The sequence below is a fragment of the Temnothorax curvispinosus genome, unplaced genomic scaffold (assembly GCF_003070985.1).
Source record: "Temnothorax curvispinosus isolate PA1 unplaced genomic scaffold, ASM307098v1 QBEX01002412.1, whole genome shotgun sequence".
NCBI classification, from domain to species: Eukaryota; Metazoa; Arthropoda; class Insecta; order Hymenoptera; family Formicidae; genus Temnothorax; species Temnothorax curvispinosus.
In genome coordinates this window covers 193,171-210,382 of record NW_020212192.1, presented here as the reverse complement: position 1 = coordinate 210,382, position 17,212 = coordinate 193,171, and the positions used below count along the sequence as shown (strand labels likewise).

The window sequence follows — 17,212 nt, the reverse complement described above, 5'->3', positions numbered from 1 at the left end:
TATGAGATTTCATTCGATAATCCCAAATATTCTAACTTTAATGGCGAAATCATAATTATCTTGGAGAGTACTAGCAGAGAGAAGTCTGAGAGAAGGTCTTTTTCATGGGACCGTCGAAAGCCTCTGTACATACATACATTAGCGCCAGTATATCCATTTTCGAAATTGGTATGCGATATTTCAGATATAAAATATTTTTACTATTTTTTACATTTCTATTCGTAAACAAACGTGCGTTGAGCGTTCTCAAATGAGAAGAAATATAACTTACTCTGAGAATAAATTTTGTTACATTTTCTGTCGGTAATTCCTAGATACGATACAGGATCTTTTTATCATCATATGTTAAAGTGGCTGCGAAAATTCAGTTAATTTCAGACAGGTGTCATTAGTTTCACTTGAATGCGATATCAGTAAAAAGATAAGAAAATTTCAACTTTTACTTGAATACAGAGTTATTTTTTTTACCGAGAGATCAAAGTTAAAATTTTTTTAACAAGTTAAATTTTTACTTACGTGAATGTGTTAGTTTGCACTATATTTATTCAAGTTCGAAAAGACTCAATAAATGTTTCAATTACCGTATTAAAATGACTATTTGTAAATTTATAATGTGTAAAAAGAGAAGAAAATAATAAATAAAGCAATTAAATGATAAATATATAAAAATCAAACTAATTGTAAGTGAATTTGATCTTTTCGATGACGCTGTGATTGCTCAACTGAGCTTGCATGATAATTGTCATTCGCTATATTTACTGGACCTAAATATTTCTCAAGAAATAAATTTCAAGAAATCGTTAACATATTGAATACCGACAATTTAACAGCATTTGACTATCTTATTTATGAAAAAGCTATTTGACTTTGTATTTAAAAATCGGATCAAACTTTTGTAATCACTAATACCTATAATGTATCTTGATTTTAAATCCTATCTTTATGTTCCTTACCTAAATATTTGCACATTATGGCCTATTAACAAGTTTGCGTGCCTTGCGTTATTGCAACTCGCGTCGAATGATTCGATCATTTTCATTTCCGCAAAAGCCATATTTATTTTTGATTCGATTGACGATATCATAAAATATTTTCAATGTACATTATTACGTACACTATATTTTATGTACAGTTTTACCGTTTTACATCTTTACGGAATCCGATAATAAAAGTGAAGTGAAACAGATGTTGCGTAACAATAGAAATGTAAAATTATAAATATAAAATAATGGTTAAGTATGCATATACGCGATCATTATTTTTCTCAATCTTTCAATTTTTGACATTACCTACATATATTTTGTTCGGTAACTAAGTCATCAAAATTAAAATTCTATCGAAATATAGCTTTTATTTAAAAAAAAATTAATTTTTTGTTCATTTTTAAATTAAATTTCTGAAAGAAAGATCAGAATACGTTTGTTTGTTTGATATAAAATAACATGTATACTTATTATCAAAGATATTTATGAAAGACAAATATCGTGAAATGATGAAATCGCATGCACATTCGTCTCAAAAGAATTAAAATACTTTGGCATGACACGTTTTGAACATTTGTTGCCGCTGGTCGCTGCTCGCATGGAATTGCCTATTTGTTTAATAGAAATAATCAAGAAGCATTGCTATATGCAGACGTGATGCGTTCCTTCCGTACGAAGACGTACGGTTCTATAGGGAACACGTCTAGTTGAAGTATTAGTGTACATTACGCGCAACGAGAGAATTGCCATTTTGTCGGCGAGGCACGAGGCGTAGCGACACGCCTCTCGCCAGCAAATTCCGTGCGAGGAAAGCGCTTCGATACGATTGGTTTATCTTCTCCCACCCTTTCTTCTCTACCTGGAAGGTTGGCGCGGTCACCGATCGAGAGAGATTAGGTTAGATCTCGTTAACTAGGAAAAGATCGATTCTGACAATGAGTTCTCTCTCGATGAACAGTATACAATTTTGCTAATGGTACTCAGAATCTCAGAAACCAGAAACGCGCCGCGCGCGTATGGTTGAGTGAGACAAAGACAAAAGTGATACGATTTCACTAGTCAGAGTTGAATCTTAAATATTTGAACCACGCGATAATTATACATCACATTTATTTAAGACAAAACTTGACAATTGAAAGAAAAGTTTTTTTTTATGGCTGTACTATCAAAAATTAATCTTTATCCAACTCGAGTCTTTGCGAGTTGATATCTATGTAGGAAGTTCACTTCAAACGTAATTTCAAACGACAACGTCGCGTTTCATTGCAACATGTTATATTTGCTTAATGATACGTAACGACAAGAACGTTGTTGTTTTAGAAAGTTATAAAACAGACATACAGAGATCTTTACAACACACTCGTGGAATTTCTCGTTGAATCGTTAAAGGAATAAAAGAAATACAATTTATATTACCTCTATGTCTTTATTTTATTTTCCATTTCTTTTTTTTTTTGCGTTTAGTATTATAGTCTCATATACCCGTTTAAAAATACAATAACATTAAATAAAGAAATTTACTCCAGAATTCCCAAAGAGAGTTCCAAGCTCCGTTGCCCGGATGGGGTTATCAAATGTTCCGCTGTTCGAGGATTAGACTCGACAAAATTACACTATATAGTTTCAATCCTTGGAACGAAAGCACGCCGCGCGCGGATCGATCCGCGCATTACGAAACGCGCGGAAGACAGAGTTCTCTCTCTTCGTTCTCCTCGCGCTGGCAACGTACCCAAACGTATACCCGGCTACTCGGCTACCTGGCTACCCGCGGCTACTCGATAACCCGGTGGCGTCCGGTGGTGTACGGTATCAGTGGACGCGAGGGCGGCCGCGGGTCGACGAAATTCGATCGGATTGGCCGACACTCGGCTATTCTCGTTCGTTCGAGGGAGGTGACTCGAAGCTCGAAAGCGGTATTCGCGATGGAGCCCCGCCTTTGGGAATCCACTCCAACAGATGAGGGACGGACTTCTCGAGACGCGACAAGTCCCCCGGGCACCGGGGTGGGAGAATCACCGCGCCATTGGACGGAGGTGGTTGCCGGTAGCGCGAGCGAGACCGCCGAGACCGGGCTCACCGGGTTCCAATGCCTCCAATCCGGGACACGGCGGAGCCGTGGGTTTTCGAGTAGGGGAAGCCCGTTGCGGGGGTGTGGGTATGGATCGGCCGCAGTATCCGCGGAGACGCGATCGCGGGTACTCGGTGTGTTTGGGCGTGCTCGGGGGGATCGAGGGTTCGATCAGCGAACGAGCGAACTCGTCGGAGTCGTCGGAGTCGGAACCGCCGCCGCGGCCGCGGACAGTGTCGAAAATCGTTCGGATTGTGATACCGTGAGACAGAGCGTGACATAGGCGTGGGGTACACAGGGTCGAACCTCGCTCGCCTCGGCCGACCGCGGGCGCGGGTCCCCGTGGTTGGGCCCAATGGAAATTTCCGTCTTCGGTCGTGGCCGAGAGCAGCCTACCTCGTGCTCCTGCCGATTCTGCGCGAGGACACCAAGGATGCTGGTGCGTGGGTATCGGCGAACGTCGTGCAAAGCGTCGAGCGTTCGCTGCACGTAAGGGTGTCAGTTTTAGAGGAAGGAGAGAGGAGGGAGGAGGGAGACTGGTCTTCTCGGTATCGCTGATCTCGCCGCTCGACGTCGACGATGCCGCGGCCCTCGCGCGATACCTACGGTGATCAGAAACCGCCGTACTCCTACATATCGCTAACGGCGATGGCGATATGGTCGTCGAGGGACAAGATGCTGCCGCTCGCCGAGATTTACAAATTCATCGCCGATCGCTTCCCGTATTATAGGAAGGACACGCGACGATGGCAAAACTCCTTGAGGCACAACTTATCCTTCAACGATTGCTTCATCAAGGTTAGTCGGTCCATCCACGACTCCGCGGCAGCCGGCAGCTGGTTCCGAGCTCCGAACTCCGAGCTCCGAGCTCCGATCGACGTCCAGCCGGATATCAAACTTCTCGAGTCTCAATCGGCCCGCGGCCGAGCAATATCAAGTTGCCGGGCGGAACATTCCTTGTTCTTTCTATTAAATCTTCTTTCGAATAAAGTTACCAATTTGTAATAATTTGCGTAAGAGGTAACTTGACGAAACGTAAATATACCGAAGCCAAAGATCGCCAGGTCGATTAACGAGAATTAATGATTAACGGGGGATAATATTGTCTCATTTTCGTTGAGTTTTAACGAGTGCACTTGTAAAGTAATATCTTGAATCGCGGTCGTCGCGAACGAAGCGTGATGAAACGGATCTTTGATTGACGTGCGATGTGCCTTTTCAACGTGAATGTCCGGGCTCGCGAAGCGACGACGCAACGCGCAAGGTGCTTGGTCGTTGTATTATCGAGCCATCTGTTTCGCACCTGCCAACGTGTGCGACCGCGCGATCATCGTCATGGCGCGTACCGTTCATCCGCGCCACGGTTCCTCAAAATTACAAAAGAACGCCGACGCGACGGACCCCCTTTCGTCTGTTTCGCTCAAATCTTACAATTAGCTGTCACGGTAAAATCACTTTCAATCTTGCACGCCGCGTGTCACAGGGTGAGACAAACTTGACCACTATTATGGAGATAAAATATTTTGTACGAAAACTTTATCGCATCACAGAGCATCCTTGATGTACGATTCTTATGCACAAAATGTGCATTCAAAGCTTAAGTTTGTACTATTTTTCCTAACTTTCCGTGACGCTTGTTTACAATTTTATATATCATAATCACAAAGAAAAATGTGTTAAATATCAAGAACAGGGCGATAACTAATTATACACAATGACCGATAATATGTCCACGTATACTTTATGTACTTGCCACCAATATTCTTATTAACATAACACGGAATAATACATAATTTAGCTTTGTGATTCATACATCTATTTGCTGCACATATCGTTAATTCAAGAATGTTTTTACTATGATGCTACGCTACGATGTTATAATAAACTAACGCAACGATAAATATTGTAGAATACAATCGATTGTTGAGACTCAACTCTCAACGTTGCTTGATGCAATTTGTGCAGCTTATTGTTAGATTTCTCTAGACTCCTCAGACTATTGCTTAGATTGCCCTTAGTTGTACGCATGTATTAATTTTGTAATTATTATACTGTAGTTATTTCATAGTGCATCTCTTGGAATCCATTAAAAATGTATATTATTTTAAACATCTGGGGAAACTTAAATATACATATACATATATTCAATTATATAAGAATTATGTTTTTTACAAGATTTAAACAATTCCGATTCCGAAACTTATTTATTTATTTTTTTATCACTGCAACTTTCGGTTTTGCGCATACAAAAGTTTGGAGTGAAAATTATACATATAGTATATGTATGATCCATATTTCACCTTTCGCGAATATTCGAAAAATCCAGTCAAGTGAGTCAATTTAAAAATAAGATTGTAATTTGAGAGGCAACACGTTTCTCTTTACTAAAAACTTATAATAAAAATTAAAATTCTATAAACATGATTAATATTATATTCTATCAGTATAGAACGGAAAAAATGCAGAAAAGAATTTTTATCCTTTCTTTTCTCTAAACATTCTATAAAAATAAGCATATATTGTCAGAAATTGAAAATAAAAATTTTAGTTTTAAATTAATCTATTTGAGTCAAGAACAATTTTAAAATAAAGAAGGAGAAAAGCGGGATAGAATATTTGTATCCTTTTCATAGATTAGGAAAAATTTTTTACCCTGTATGGACTTCTGTTTGCACGAATAATAATTACCGTCGCTAGAAAGCGTGAAACTATAAGCGGAAACGATGGAAAGTAATAATGTCTCTGTGAGAAATTTTTGAGAAATTTTATGCCAGAAAAAGCGATAATCGTGGGTTAATTAAAAAACTGATATTATTTACATATAAATACAAGTAGATTAAAACAATTGACAGAGAAAAATTTACTTGTTTGCTTTTCTATGTATTCTTCGGTCAAACAAAGTTCGGTCAAAAGTAATCATTTTCGGTTTTTTTACAAACGTACTCTTGTGTAACGTGATAATAAAATTACGTTTTTTTAATTATCAAATCGACTTTATTCAGAATTGGGATAAAATACAAACGTAGACGTTAAAAGTTGTAAAAAGATGTTCAATTAAATTTTCGGCATAAAATAGCTTCTGTTAGCACGTAGTCAAGTATATTATAGATGAAAAACAATGGATTTCGTTTTAATAGCAAATAAAATCTAATTGTTAGTCTGATCGAGATGATGGACGTGCATCACAATTCTCATTAATTTTTTTAAGCAACATAGGGCAAATTTATTAATTTTTTTTAAGATAAAGTATAATAATTAAGATAAGGTAAAGATCAAGAACTGTATTTTGAATACATTGTCGAAATCACGATGACATTACATTGTAATTGCTGAGTAATTATAATTTTAAATATTTTTATCTATATTCTCTCTATGCAGTATAAATGTACAACTAATCCAAGTGTATTTCTACATATTTCTACATAAGCGTCTTCAAAACGGCAAGAAATGTAAGAAGAGCTTCAGTTAAAATATAACACACTTGGATTTGTGTATACAAGACAGAGAAAGTTTATATAATTTCAATGGTTTAAAGACTTAGATGATTTAAGCATCCTGCACCACAACTTTATTTTGTTTCACAAAATCATAAATGCAAAAGAAACTCGTTGTCGTGTATGGTATTTGAATTTTTCAAATTTGCTCCAGCATTCAAACGTAATCCCTTTTCCACCCCCCCCCCTCGCGAACGCAATTTGAAAATTTAGCTCGCCGCCACGGTAACGATGGATGGAAAGAAATGACGCAAAAGACGCGAATGTGAACGCAGCTCGACCAATCTCGTCTACCTCTCGTCGAGGCGTAGTACTAATAATAGCGGCGGTAATATATTTCCCTTCGCGAGATCTGTCCGGCAACAGGTTATGCCTTTCCGATCGAATTAACTCAACCGATCGGCAGATAATCGTTTCGCGTTATTAAATGTAAAACCTGTTCGTTCCTGGCAAGTAATGGCTCGCCTGGCTCTCTACAGCTCATCAATCGCCGCTAAGACTGCGTCTTATATCGGCCATCGTCGAGGAGACGCGGTGGACGGTGCTAGGCGCCTTTCCACTACGACTACGCGATACGCGATACCGAGAGGGGAAAAACAGGGGCTACTCACCTGAGTGACTGAGTGTGCAATACGAGCGTGCTTTACGAGAATCGCGTAATTGCCTCGGACTGCTCGGACATCGTTGCCAGCGTCGGCAACGCGACGCGACGCAGCGACGACTGGCGTCTTCGGCATCTTCCGTCTCGATCGTTCATCGAGATATCAATTAAGGCGCGACTCTACTCTACTCTATACAAACGTTCTACGCGTATTTATCAAAGAGTGAATTCCGAAGTAGCGCAGACCTAGTTTCAGACCGATTCTGAGTTTTCCAATCGACGCGAACTGAATTGACTGAACTTTCCGTTCCTACAACCTATACTCTCGTACGTCAACGTTCTCGTCTGCACGGATTCGATAAACAAATGTTCGACGTCTTCCAAATCTATCGTGATCCGCCCGTCAAGATCGTTTCTTCCAACTTTCCGTTTTATTGTTTAATGTTTAATTTAATATCGCATAGGTTACGCGTATATTTCATTTATATTAGTCTTGTATATTTCATTTTTCATATGAACAGCTGCAGCTGTTAACTTGCAACTAAGGCTGTCAGACTGAAGGTTATCAGTTTTTTAAATTACGATACACAAATATCTAGATATAATATATACTCTATATGTAAAATCTTTATTTATAGAAAGGAAAATATTTATGACATTTCATGGCCCAAAAGTGCAAATTCGATGCAATGTCAATTTCGTTCATTTTTCGTTGGAAACACGAAGCGAAAAGCTCGCCAAAAATAAACGTTTAAACTCGAGACTGACATAGAATCGATACGATATCCATGTAGTTTGTTATCTATCATCAGTGACAGACAGCTACGTGTTATCTACTATTATAGATATGGATCGATATGGATCGAGCTGCCATTCGATTGTTTATGTATTAGCGAACTTTTCACACTCACAAAGCTTCTAATATCAATTTTTTGACTGCTTGAAGAATTAACGATAAATTAACTAATTTTATTAAATCGGTTTTCTTGTAAAGTATTTCTGACACGGTTTAAAACTACAGTTTTAATATAAAAGCGCAATATCAATGTAGATAATAGATGGCGGTGACGACTGTTATTAGTCATTTATTTTAAGCAATAGATATCGTTGATGTGATCGTAGTTTATCGAGCAAAAATTTCAAGAGGATTATCTATACGATAGTTAGGTATCTTTTAGAAATCTAGAAAATAAGATTGCCCAATTCTATTCAAATTACTCAAACGTATATAGATATGAGATACTTGATTTTCTCGAAACGATATACTTAAAATATGTGGGAGTCAATCGGTGCGGAAGAACTCAGTCATGGAACACTTTGATTCAAATATGACTGCAGGTGATATTTTTCACCGATACTACCATTATTTTTCTTCTAAATCGAATATATTTCACACCTGGTCTTGTGATTCGATACTGTCGCAACTTGATAAACCTGATGACCCGATTTCAGGTACCGCGCGGTCCACATCGGCCGGGAAAGGGAGCCTATTGGGCATTGCATCCCGCCGCATTGTCCATGTTCGAGAACGGTTCGCTCCTCCGACGACGAAAACGCTTTAAACTGCACAAGCCGGACAAGGAGCTGCTCAAGTCCGAGCTGCAGGCGCTCGCCTCGGCGATGCCGCCGCCGTTGCCACCTCCACCGCCGCCGCCGCCGCCACAGCCGCAGCCGCAGCCGCATCCGGAACCAGTCGTGTCGACCGGCGGAATCGTCGACGCGAGCGCAACGTGTCCCAGCAACGGTCTTAGCCTGGCGAATCTCCATCGCTTGCGGGACGACCTGCTTCGATGGGAGATACAGGAGAGGCGAATGATGGTCGCGACTGCCTCGAACCACGGCGACTTCGTCGGCGCGGCTGGCTTCGGCCGGTTCGACGGTGGTACCGCCGGCCTGCCAGCTGGACCAACCGCGCCGGAAGCCGTCACCGCCGGCTACTATCTACTATCACCCGAAGTGAGACAGAGACTCGCGGGTGGTGCTACCGACGGCGGTAACGAGATTCTGAGGACGTACGAGGCCGCCGCGTTGCTGCACTCCGCCGCTTCCTGGAACTTCCCTGGCTTTCCGGCGGTTTCACCGTCGTACGCGGTGACGCAGCTGCCATATATCCAGCAGACTACGGCCAGCAGGCAGGCCATCCATCCGTCGCGGGAGATGCGGGAGATGCGAGAGATGCGGGACGAGCGCCGTTTGTCGAGCGACCGCGCGCTGGAGAACGGACCACCAGTGATCGCCGCTACGACCGGCAGAGAAAGCGAGACGGTCTTCACGGGTGAGAATACTTACGAGATCACGGGCTACACCCGCGACAAACTCACCGAGGAGGAGCCACTCTCGTCGTCCTCGTCCTCGTCCTCGTCGTCTAGAATAAATCTCTATCGAAACGCCGTCCTGACCACCGCTTCATCGCCGCCGACTTCGCCCACCTCGCCGAATTCGCTCGCGTCCAAATCGTCCTATCGTCACCTGTCGCCAATCTCGAGTCTGGCGGTCGAGGTGGAGCGAACTCAGTTGCCCTCCAATCGTGAGGAGGGCCAGGTTGTTCTGACCGCGGCGAACACGGAAAAGAGGGTTAAGAAACCGTTCACTATCGAGAATATCATTGCGCCCGACAACAACGAGGGTAGCGCCGACGGTGGTAGTGGTGGTGGTGGTGTTGGTGTTGGTGTTGGTGTTGGTACTGGTGACGAAGAAACTTCAAGGTTGACTGACGAGCCGATCGCGAAAAAGTCCTCGCTCCTCGTGCCGAGGCCGCTCTACGCCGGGTACTCAATGTCGATCGCAACTACGGGTGTTCAGAGGCCGTCTTACGGCACCGCCACTTGAACTCTGTTCGTTGATCGACTTCTTATCGAAGGGATTAGCCGAACGACGCGAGAGTCCATGATGCGTCTTGAAGACGTCTAAAAGATGTTTTCTCAGAGATTCCAAGCGTGCTTTCGACACCTCTATCGTGTCACCCGGATGTATCTGTGTATGTGTGTGTGTGCGTGCAGTCTGCGTACATACTCCACCTTCACTTATCTAATATTCTGCGGAAAATGAGAGAGATTGGTCCGCGTTACCGTTTACACTGTTTACAGCTATGCTCAAGTCGGAGCACAACATTCGTATATACACGCACGAAGCAGAAAGTCCCGGTTAACGTTAGAGACGTATGAAGAATTCCAATCAGATTCCGTTAGATAAGCGAAGGTGTAATATGTATTTGTGAGAATGCGTCTCCGCGAGAAGAGATCCGCAGAATTTCTTCGGTTCCGTAGAATTGCTATTTACTATTGACGTCTCAAAATCGACACTGTTTTATTCGACGGCAACGCGACGAAATTCAAACGAGACGATCGCGCGAGTGTTTTTTGACTCGACCGCGACGCGATTGATCGGACATACGTGCTGCGATCTTTTGTCCAATTTACCGGCGTGAATCGACGCGAATCGACGCGATGCAAATATAAGGAGACATCGTAGACAATGTTAGTTCCTCGTTTCGTAAAGGCCGTCCTCCTCGGGAGGTCTTTGCTTGCTGATATTGGTTTTCGTCTCGCGCGCCGCGAGAGTCGCTTGGTCTCTAAACTTACGAACTGTCCGCAAACAGTTAGCTAGAGTTATTCGTAATTTACGGTTGTCGTAAGAGCGTAAAGGTGATCGATTATTGTTAACCGCGAATACCCCGAATCGGCAGTAGCGCGCGACGTTGTGCACAAAGATAAAGTAACACGTATCGCTCCAAGTCGCGTCGCGGCTTTCGCCCATGTAATTAACTAATTAGATGATCTCTAAACGATTAGGCACAAGCGCGGGCGCGAGCACAGCTATACCGATGTTAGGTTTAGCACATAAAATTAACATTATATGAAGCTAACTTTGAGATTCATGTATAAATATGAATTTCAAAGTCGATTTTATACCGTGTAACTATTTAATTGGAATATTTTATACAAAAGGAACAAAAAGTGCCGGTTTTAATTATCACCAATTCAAAAAGTCCACAAAATTCTTGCGCGCGTTTTGAGAATATTTATATAGGAAAAACTACGCGTTATTAATTTTTTAATAATAATCCACGAAACCACGAGTGAACAACGAACGTACATTGCTCACATATTTATTCATCTGTCTTTTTGTAAAAATGTAAATATATTTATAGGTTAATATAATTAACTTATTAATAATTAAATTTTAAGCAAACCAACCGGTTTGTAAAGTAGATTAAGATTTACATACATCGTAAATTATTTTTATAACATGAACCTCTATCAAACATTCTCTCTTCTCTTTAACAAAATTCTTTAAAAAATCTATATACAATTTTACTTTCACGAAATATAGACACGAAGGTACTTATTATTCCTTTTCTATAGAAAATGTCCAATTATAATAATAGTCTCGATATTAATTCTGTAAAATTTGAAACTGCATTGTTATCCAGATTTTCGTGGAATACCACTAAATGCGTTTCCTTGCGTAATGTACCGTTGAATAAATTATAAGCCTTCTCTCTTAAAACAAGAGACTGCTCGTTACATTCGTGCATTGTCGCATCCATCTATATTCTGTACTCGTACTCGCTCGATTTGCAAAAACGATTTGTAAATGTAGAAACGATTCGTAGTAAAATAAATTATTGTATATACGTAGAATAACGATATAAATACGAGTGGTTTTTTTTTCTAATTCTTACCCTCTATATTGTACCCTTTTCCGTTATTGGCGAAGAGTTGCTGATTTGTATCTTTCATGACTGGAGTAAATTTATAAATTTTAATCTCTTTAATGAATTTCATAGGTGTATGTGTGTATTCTCAAGATAATTTCCTTAAGTTGCTTATCTATACATTAATTTCGTTCTCATATACTTTACACGGGAACCGTTTTTCTTACAGCACAATGGATTTTTCAAGTCGACTAAAACTAAAAGAAAAATTTCCCCTAGTGTAAAATGTGACGGTTTCGGCTTGAAATGATTCAGTTGGAAGTAACATTGTTATATTACTCCGATTACTCGTTATACTTGAAATATGTTACCGATATAAGTCATGTTTGGTGGGCGCTCGCCGGGAACACATGGACGAAGAGGCGTGTGTTTGTCAATTAAGTGGAAAAACGTGTTGATTTCACGCATGGCTCGGGATTACGGGCACAATGGAGATTGTTTAAAAGCGCTTTGTTGTCGGGAATGGGAAGCGCGGACCACCATGCCGCGTCGAACCGTGGCCGCGACCCATCCCGACTTTTTTTCTTTAACGTACCGGTTGCCTTTCTGCGCTCTCTTTCCATGGGAGTCCGTGTAGCGTGCGTAATAAAAAGGATTATCCGTAATTTCTGCCTCTAATGGAGACGGGGAAGATTTAATAAGGACTACCTCAGCGAGTCACGCTCGTTGGTGGGTCTCGTTGCGTTCTGCGATACATCTAACATAAAAAGAGTAAGACAGAAAATGCGAAGGAGTATAATAATTTTTGTATCGTGTAAATCTGTAAATGATCACTAAATATTATAAAAGCTAGAAACTATAAATGTTTTACATACCTATATTTATGCATGTGTTTTGTGCGTACGTCTTTCGGATAAATTCAATTAAATAAAATTTGAAAACTTTTATCAAAGAAGATTTGCAACAAACACTGATTTAATTTAAATAAAGGATGATACATGATATATCATTCTTTGAATATAAATAATATAATATAAAGAATGATATAAATAAATCACACACATTTATCAATGTGTGTGATATTATTGTATATGCTCGCTGTTTCCTATATTCTTTTGAGCCCACAAATATCTAATAAGCTTAAATTATTCTAGAAAGACTATTAAATAATTAATTTAGATCAAATTGCAACGAAACTGATCAGAAAAAGAGTCGGCTATCCCGATTCCAGAATAACCAGACTGAAAGCAAAATAAGTCGATATCGAAAATGTACGATTATACGAGAGATCGCGACCGGCAACCGTTATGAGCGGCTAAATAATGGAGACACGATAGAGCATCATTATTACTTTTCCTTTGAGAACGATTTATGGACAAAGCAGTCGCGATAGTATTCAACAGCGGCGCATCGACCTCGGTATGATCAATCGTTACGCTCTACAAGTACGCGAATTGATTATCGTTAATAAAGCTCGTTAAAGGTAGTGCTCGGCAAATAAGTCGGTAGGTATAGCCCCTCGTCTATAGAGGTCACCTGAACTAGCGGTAGTTCGGTTTACGTCTTTACAACTCTAGCAGTTCGATATTTAGCGTGTACTAACCATCATGTACACGTCGTAAAATATTTAGATGAAAACTTTGCGCGATGCAGCGATGGTGTGAACAATACCTATTTCTTCAACTTGCATGCTCTTTTCAGGCAAGATTAAAGTAACTTACAATTAGAAATATAAAATTATAATAGCTAGGATGAGACGAATTTAAATCAAAACTTAAAAGAAATCAGAGTCAAAAAATTAAACCAGTTCTTTCAAAGCAATTCTTGGACATTATTTCTCTCAAACATTTTTGTTAAAGGAACAATAGATATAATTCTTGTTAAAGTTGTAGATAATAAATATATCTGCATAATTTTGTGCTTGCTTCACTTATTCATATAGATAAATATATGCTAGATAAATTAAAAAAAAGAGTACGCGAATTTTCAAAAATAAAAAAAAATTAATGCTGAAAATCAGTCAATTACCCGATTAGATTAGTAGTAGATTGTGAATGCGCGTTTGCGCTCGCGTCATTATTTGTGCCATTATAACGCGCTCCAAAAGCAAGGACTTAACAAGGCTTCGAGTAAATTCATACGAAGAAAAACAACGAAGCCAAACAGCGACGTACGTGCCGACCACGAGATGGAAAGAGACAATCGGAATTACCTTTCTCTACCTTTAGTCTTCTCGTTCCCTTCGCTCTTTTTCACTTCTTACTCTCCTCCTATACCTTGCAATCTGTTCGTCTTTTATTGAAAGCAACGTGGCCCTGCTACGTGATTCGGTGATAATACTCGATACAATACACTGTGCAAATCGACGAAACCTACTCGTTACTAGGCAAACATTCCGGTTAGGAAGCAGAGTAAAGGCTACCCCAAACAACGCGACTCGTAGTCCTAGTGATATGGCCTTTGAGTTAACGCTTATCTCACAGATGAAACTGGTACAGCAGACTGCACTTGATATTGTTACCCCAAATAGTTAATGATACAAAAGGTTTGCGGGGATCAATCCGGTATCAATATATGTCCTTAAATGTAATACCAGTCCTGTGACACAATCACAAAAAAAAAAGTAATTTTATGTGTAAAAGTAAATAAAAAATATAAAGTAAAACCTTTTAATCTTTTAAGTGAGACTTCTTCTTTTTTAAGAAAAGCGATTTTGAAAATTGTGAATTAGTAATATTTTCGCGCTTATTTCAATTTAAATAATTTTCGACAGTCCTGTATATGGGTACGGGTACATCGCCATATTTCAACATTTAAATAAACTGTAACCTATAATTAGTTAGTTTAACAAGCTATTTAAACACGAATCTACCGGTGAGCTAAATATAGCCCTGAGTACATCTGATATTGACCTCAAGATTATTTGATATCGTTTGAAACAGCCTTAAACTGCTGCGTGCCGAAATTCTATGCCCGACGTACATGTATATGTCGGACCTCGGATCCGCATTGTACGCGAAGAGTTCGTTGCGCTTTCGCGTTTGCGAGTAAACAAAAGGCGCAACGGAAGCGACGGAAACCTCAAATGATTTGACGGAGAAGGAGAATTCGGTTAATTTCGCCGCGGCACGCCACGGCCAACCTCTCGATCTTTTGTAGCGTAACGCGAGTATCCTCGCGAGTACATTCTCTCGCGGGGCCGGGTCCGGGTTTCTTCCACTTGGAACTCACGAGAAAACTTCCCTCGTAAAACACGACAACTAATGTTTAATTCTATTCTGTACAGATTTGATTCGACCCATTTTTATATTTCAAGTATAATCATTTGAATGTCTTTCTTAAAATTTTTACCTTTACATTTTTCTTAATTATTTACCATTTCTCTAAAGATATAGTATACATAAAGAGAGCATGATAAAGAGAGAAGCGAATGTGTTTAATTTTTTCAATGACAAGTATGACAAGTGATAAATAATTTGAAGCAAAGTTAATACGTACAATTGTGAATGTCGCATATAAAAAAATTTATAAAACTCACAATTTAATTTTTAGGGAAAAAAGTCACATAAATAGATCTATAGATCTGAAAAATTTCGGTATATACTTATCATTAGTCAACGTGACATTTTAAATAGTAACTTTGTATTGTATTATACGTAAATCCTTGAATGTTAATATCACACAGCTCGAGGCTCGAATAGGTAAGCGACCACCACGTCGTTCGATGCGATAAAATTGGCTTCCGGAGCCGTCTCGTTTGACGGTTCCCCGTCAGAGAAACGGTTTGCCGAAGTCAACGTCTAGGAAATGTGTAGGAAACAGCGAGGAGAGCTCCCGCTGCGGGGTTTTCGGTGAGATGTGCATCGAGGATCGAGGATTGAGGATCGAGGATCGAGGCGTCGGGCGAGGAAGCCGCCTCTAGGCCGCGCTTCGGCCAGAAAGATGTGCGAGAGAGCCTCGGAGGTAGAAGACAAAGATGAAAAGATGAAAGGCATCCCGCCTTCAGCCACCGCCAGCGCGGCGCGTTGCTTCTGCCGCCTTCTTCGTTGCTGCTTCTCGCGCTCGCGCGGTGTCTGGTCATCAACACCTGAATCCCAAGAGCATTTCTCCTCTCTCGGTCCCTCGCGCGCTATCCTCTCTCCTTCTCCCTCCCTCCCCCCCTCTCTCTCTCTCCTCCTCTCTTCTCTCTCTCTCGTTCTTTCGCTCCCTCTTTCTCCGTGCCTCTCTTTGTTCCTCGGCCGCGTTCGCGCCCATTTCGTTCCCTCGGCCGCCGCGCCGCCGCGTCTAGCCTTAAGGTACTCCAACTCCAGGGCCAGTTTCTCTCTACCTCTATTCGGGCCTCCTTCGCCCCCTCGACACCCTCGAAACGTTCCATCTCTCACGTACACACAGACACACCTACGTATCCGATGTACACACGCACGCCCCGCTCTCCCTTCCTCGCATTTTCTCTCTCTCTTTCTCTTTCTTTCTGTAACTAACGCGGCGTAATCTAGGCCCGACTGATGGATGGAATTCCTCACCGAGAGGTGCCTCCGCCGCAAAATCGAACCAGAAAAAATTGCCGACGGACCGAATGCTTTAACGCCGCTTTTGTTGTCCGCTCCGCTCCGCGCCGCGTTCCGATCCGAGCTAAAAGGGCTAACCGCTTCGGCGCTCGCGGCCAAATTTCGCGACGAATTCGAAACGGTGCGATGCGGTGCGGTGTAAAGGGGGAACAGGTGAGAGATCGTGGTAAAAGTCGAAGTAAAAATCGATACCGAGCCGTGCGTCGCCCCGCGTTTCGATGAAAACTACGATGAAGAAAGACACCCGTTGAACGGTAACGTTGAAGAAGTAATGGCTTTTTAGACACACGCATATATTCGGGGATGCGCGAGTATATGCGTGTGTGCGTGTGTATGTATGCGAGCGTGCAGCCGAAGCGAACGCGCCCGAAGGCACACCTGTGACCATGCAGAGCCACGCTGTCTGGAAGTCTCTCGGTCGCCCATTCTCGTTTCGGCGTAGCCCCTTTTACCTTTACCGAGGCTCATCCGAAAAAAGGACCGAGCGAGAGATAGGCGAGAGAACCTCGGAGCGCGGACTGCGCGGAGCGGCTCGAAGGAGAGAGGGTTTATTAATATTGTGTGATCGCCGCGCCGTTCGCTCCGGGGCCCCCGTGGAGAGTGTCTACATGAGAGTAGCATATTTTATATCGCCGAAAACACGTCGAGTGTTGACTCGGTTCGACTATATGTGACGCGTCGTCCGTCGAACAATATCAGCGCGTCGTGTCTGGGTTAACTACCGGCCTACCGGCATAGCCCACTATGAGATTTAGACCGTTTGTGTTATTGTATGGTCAGGTCGAGATATTTATGATCACTCTTTGACGCAACGATACAGAATGTAATATGTCAATGTATA

General features: G+C 41.4%; 1 protein-coding gene across 1 annotated transcript; it reads left to right on the top strand.

Moving 5' to 3' along the window:
• The first annotated feature begins 3,222 nt into the window (after window positions 1-3,222).
• On the top strand, window positions 3,223-11,801 carry LOC112451607. The gene is made up of 2 exons (XM_025011322.1): window positions 3,223-3,849; window positions 8,599-11,801. Exons 1-2 carry the CDS (start codon window positions 3,631-3,633, stop codon window positions 9,973-9,975), a joined length of 1,596 nt encoding a protein of 531 aa, XP_024867090.1. The 5' UTR covers window positions 3,223-3,630; the 3' UTR covers window positions 9,976-11,801.
• Window positions 11,802-17,212: the final 5,411 nt, after the last annotated feature.

What these genes read in the sequence shown, in the direction of transcription:
- LOC112451607 (XM_025011322.1), top strand. Translation starts at nt 3,631, where the DNA reads ATGCCGCGGCCCTCGCGCGATACCTACGGTGATCAGAAACCGCCGTAC. An exon ending in TCAACGATTGCTTCATCAAG is followed by an intron (nt 3,850 to 8,598) that starts GTTAGTCGGTCC and finishes ACCCGATTTCAG; the next exon opens with GTACCGCGCGGTCCACATCG.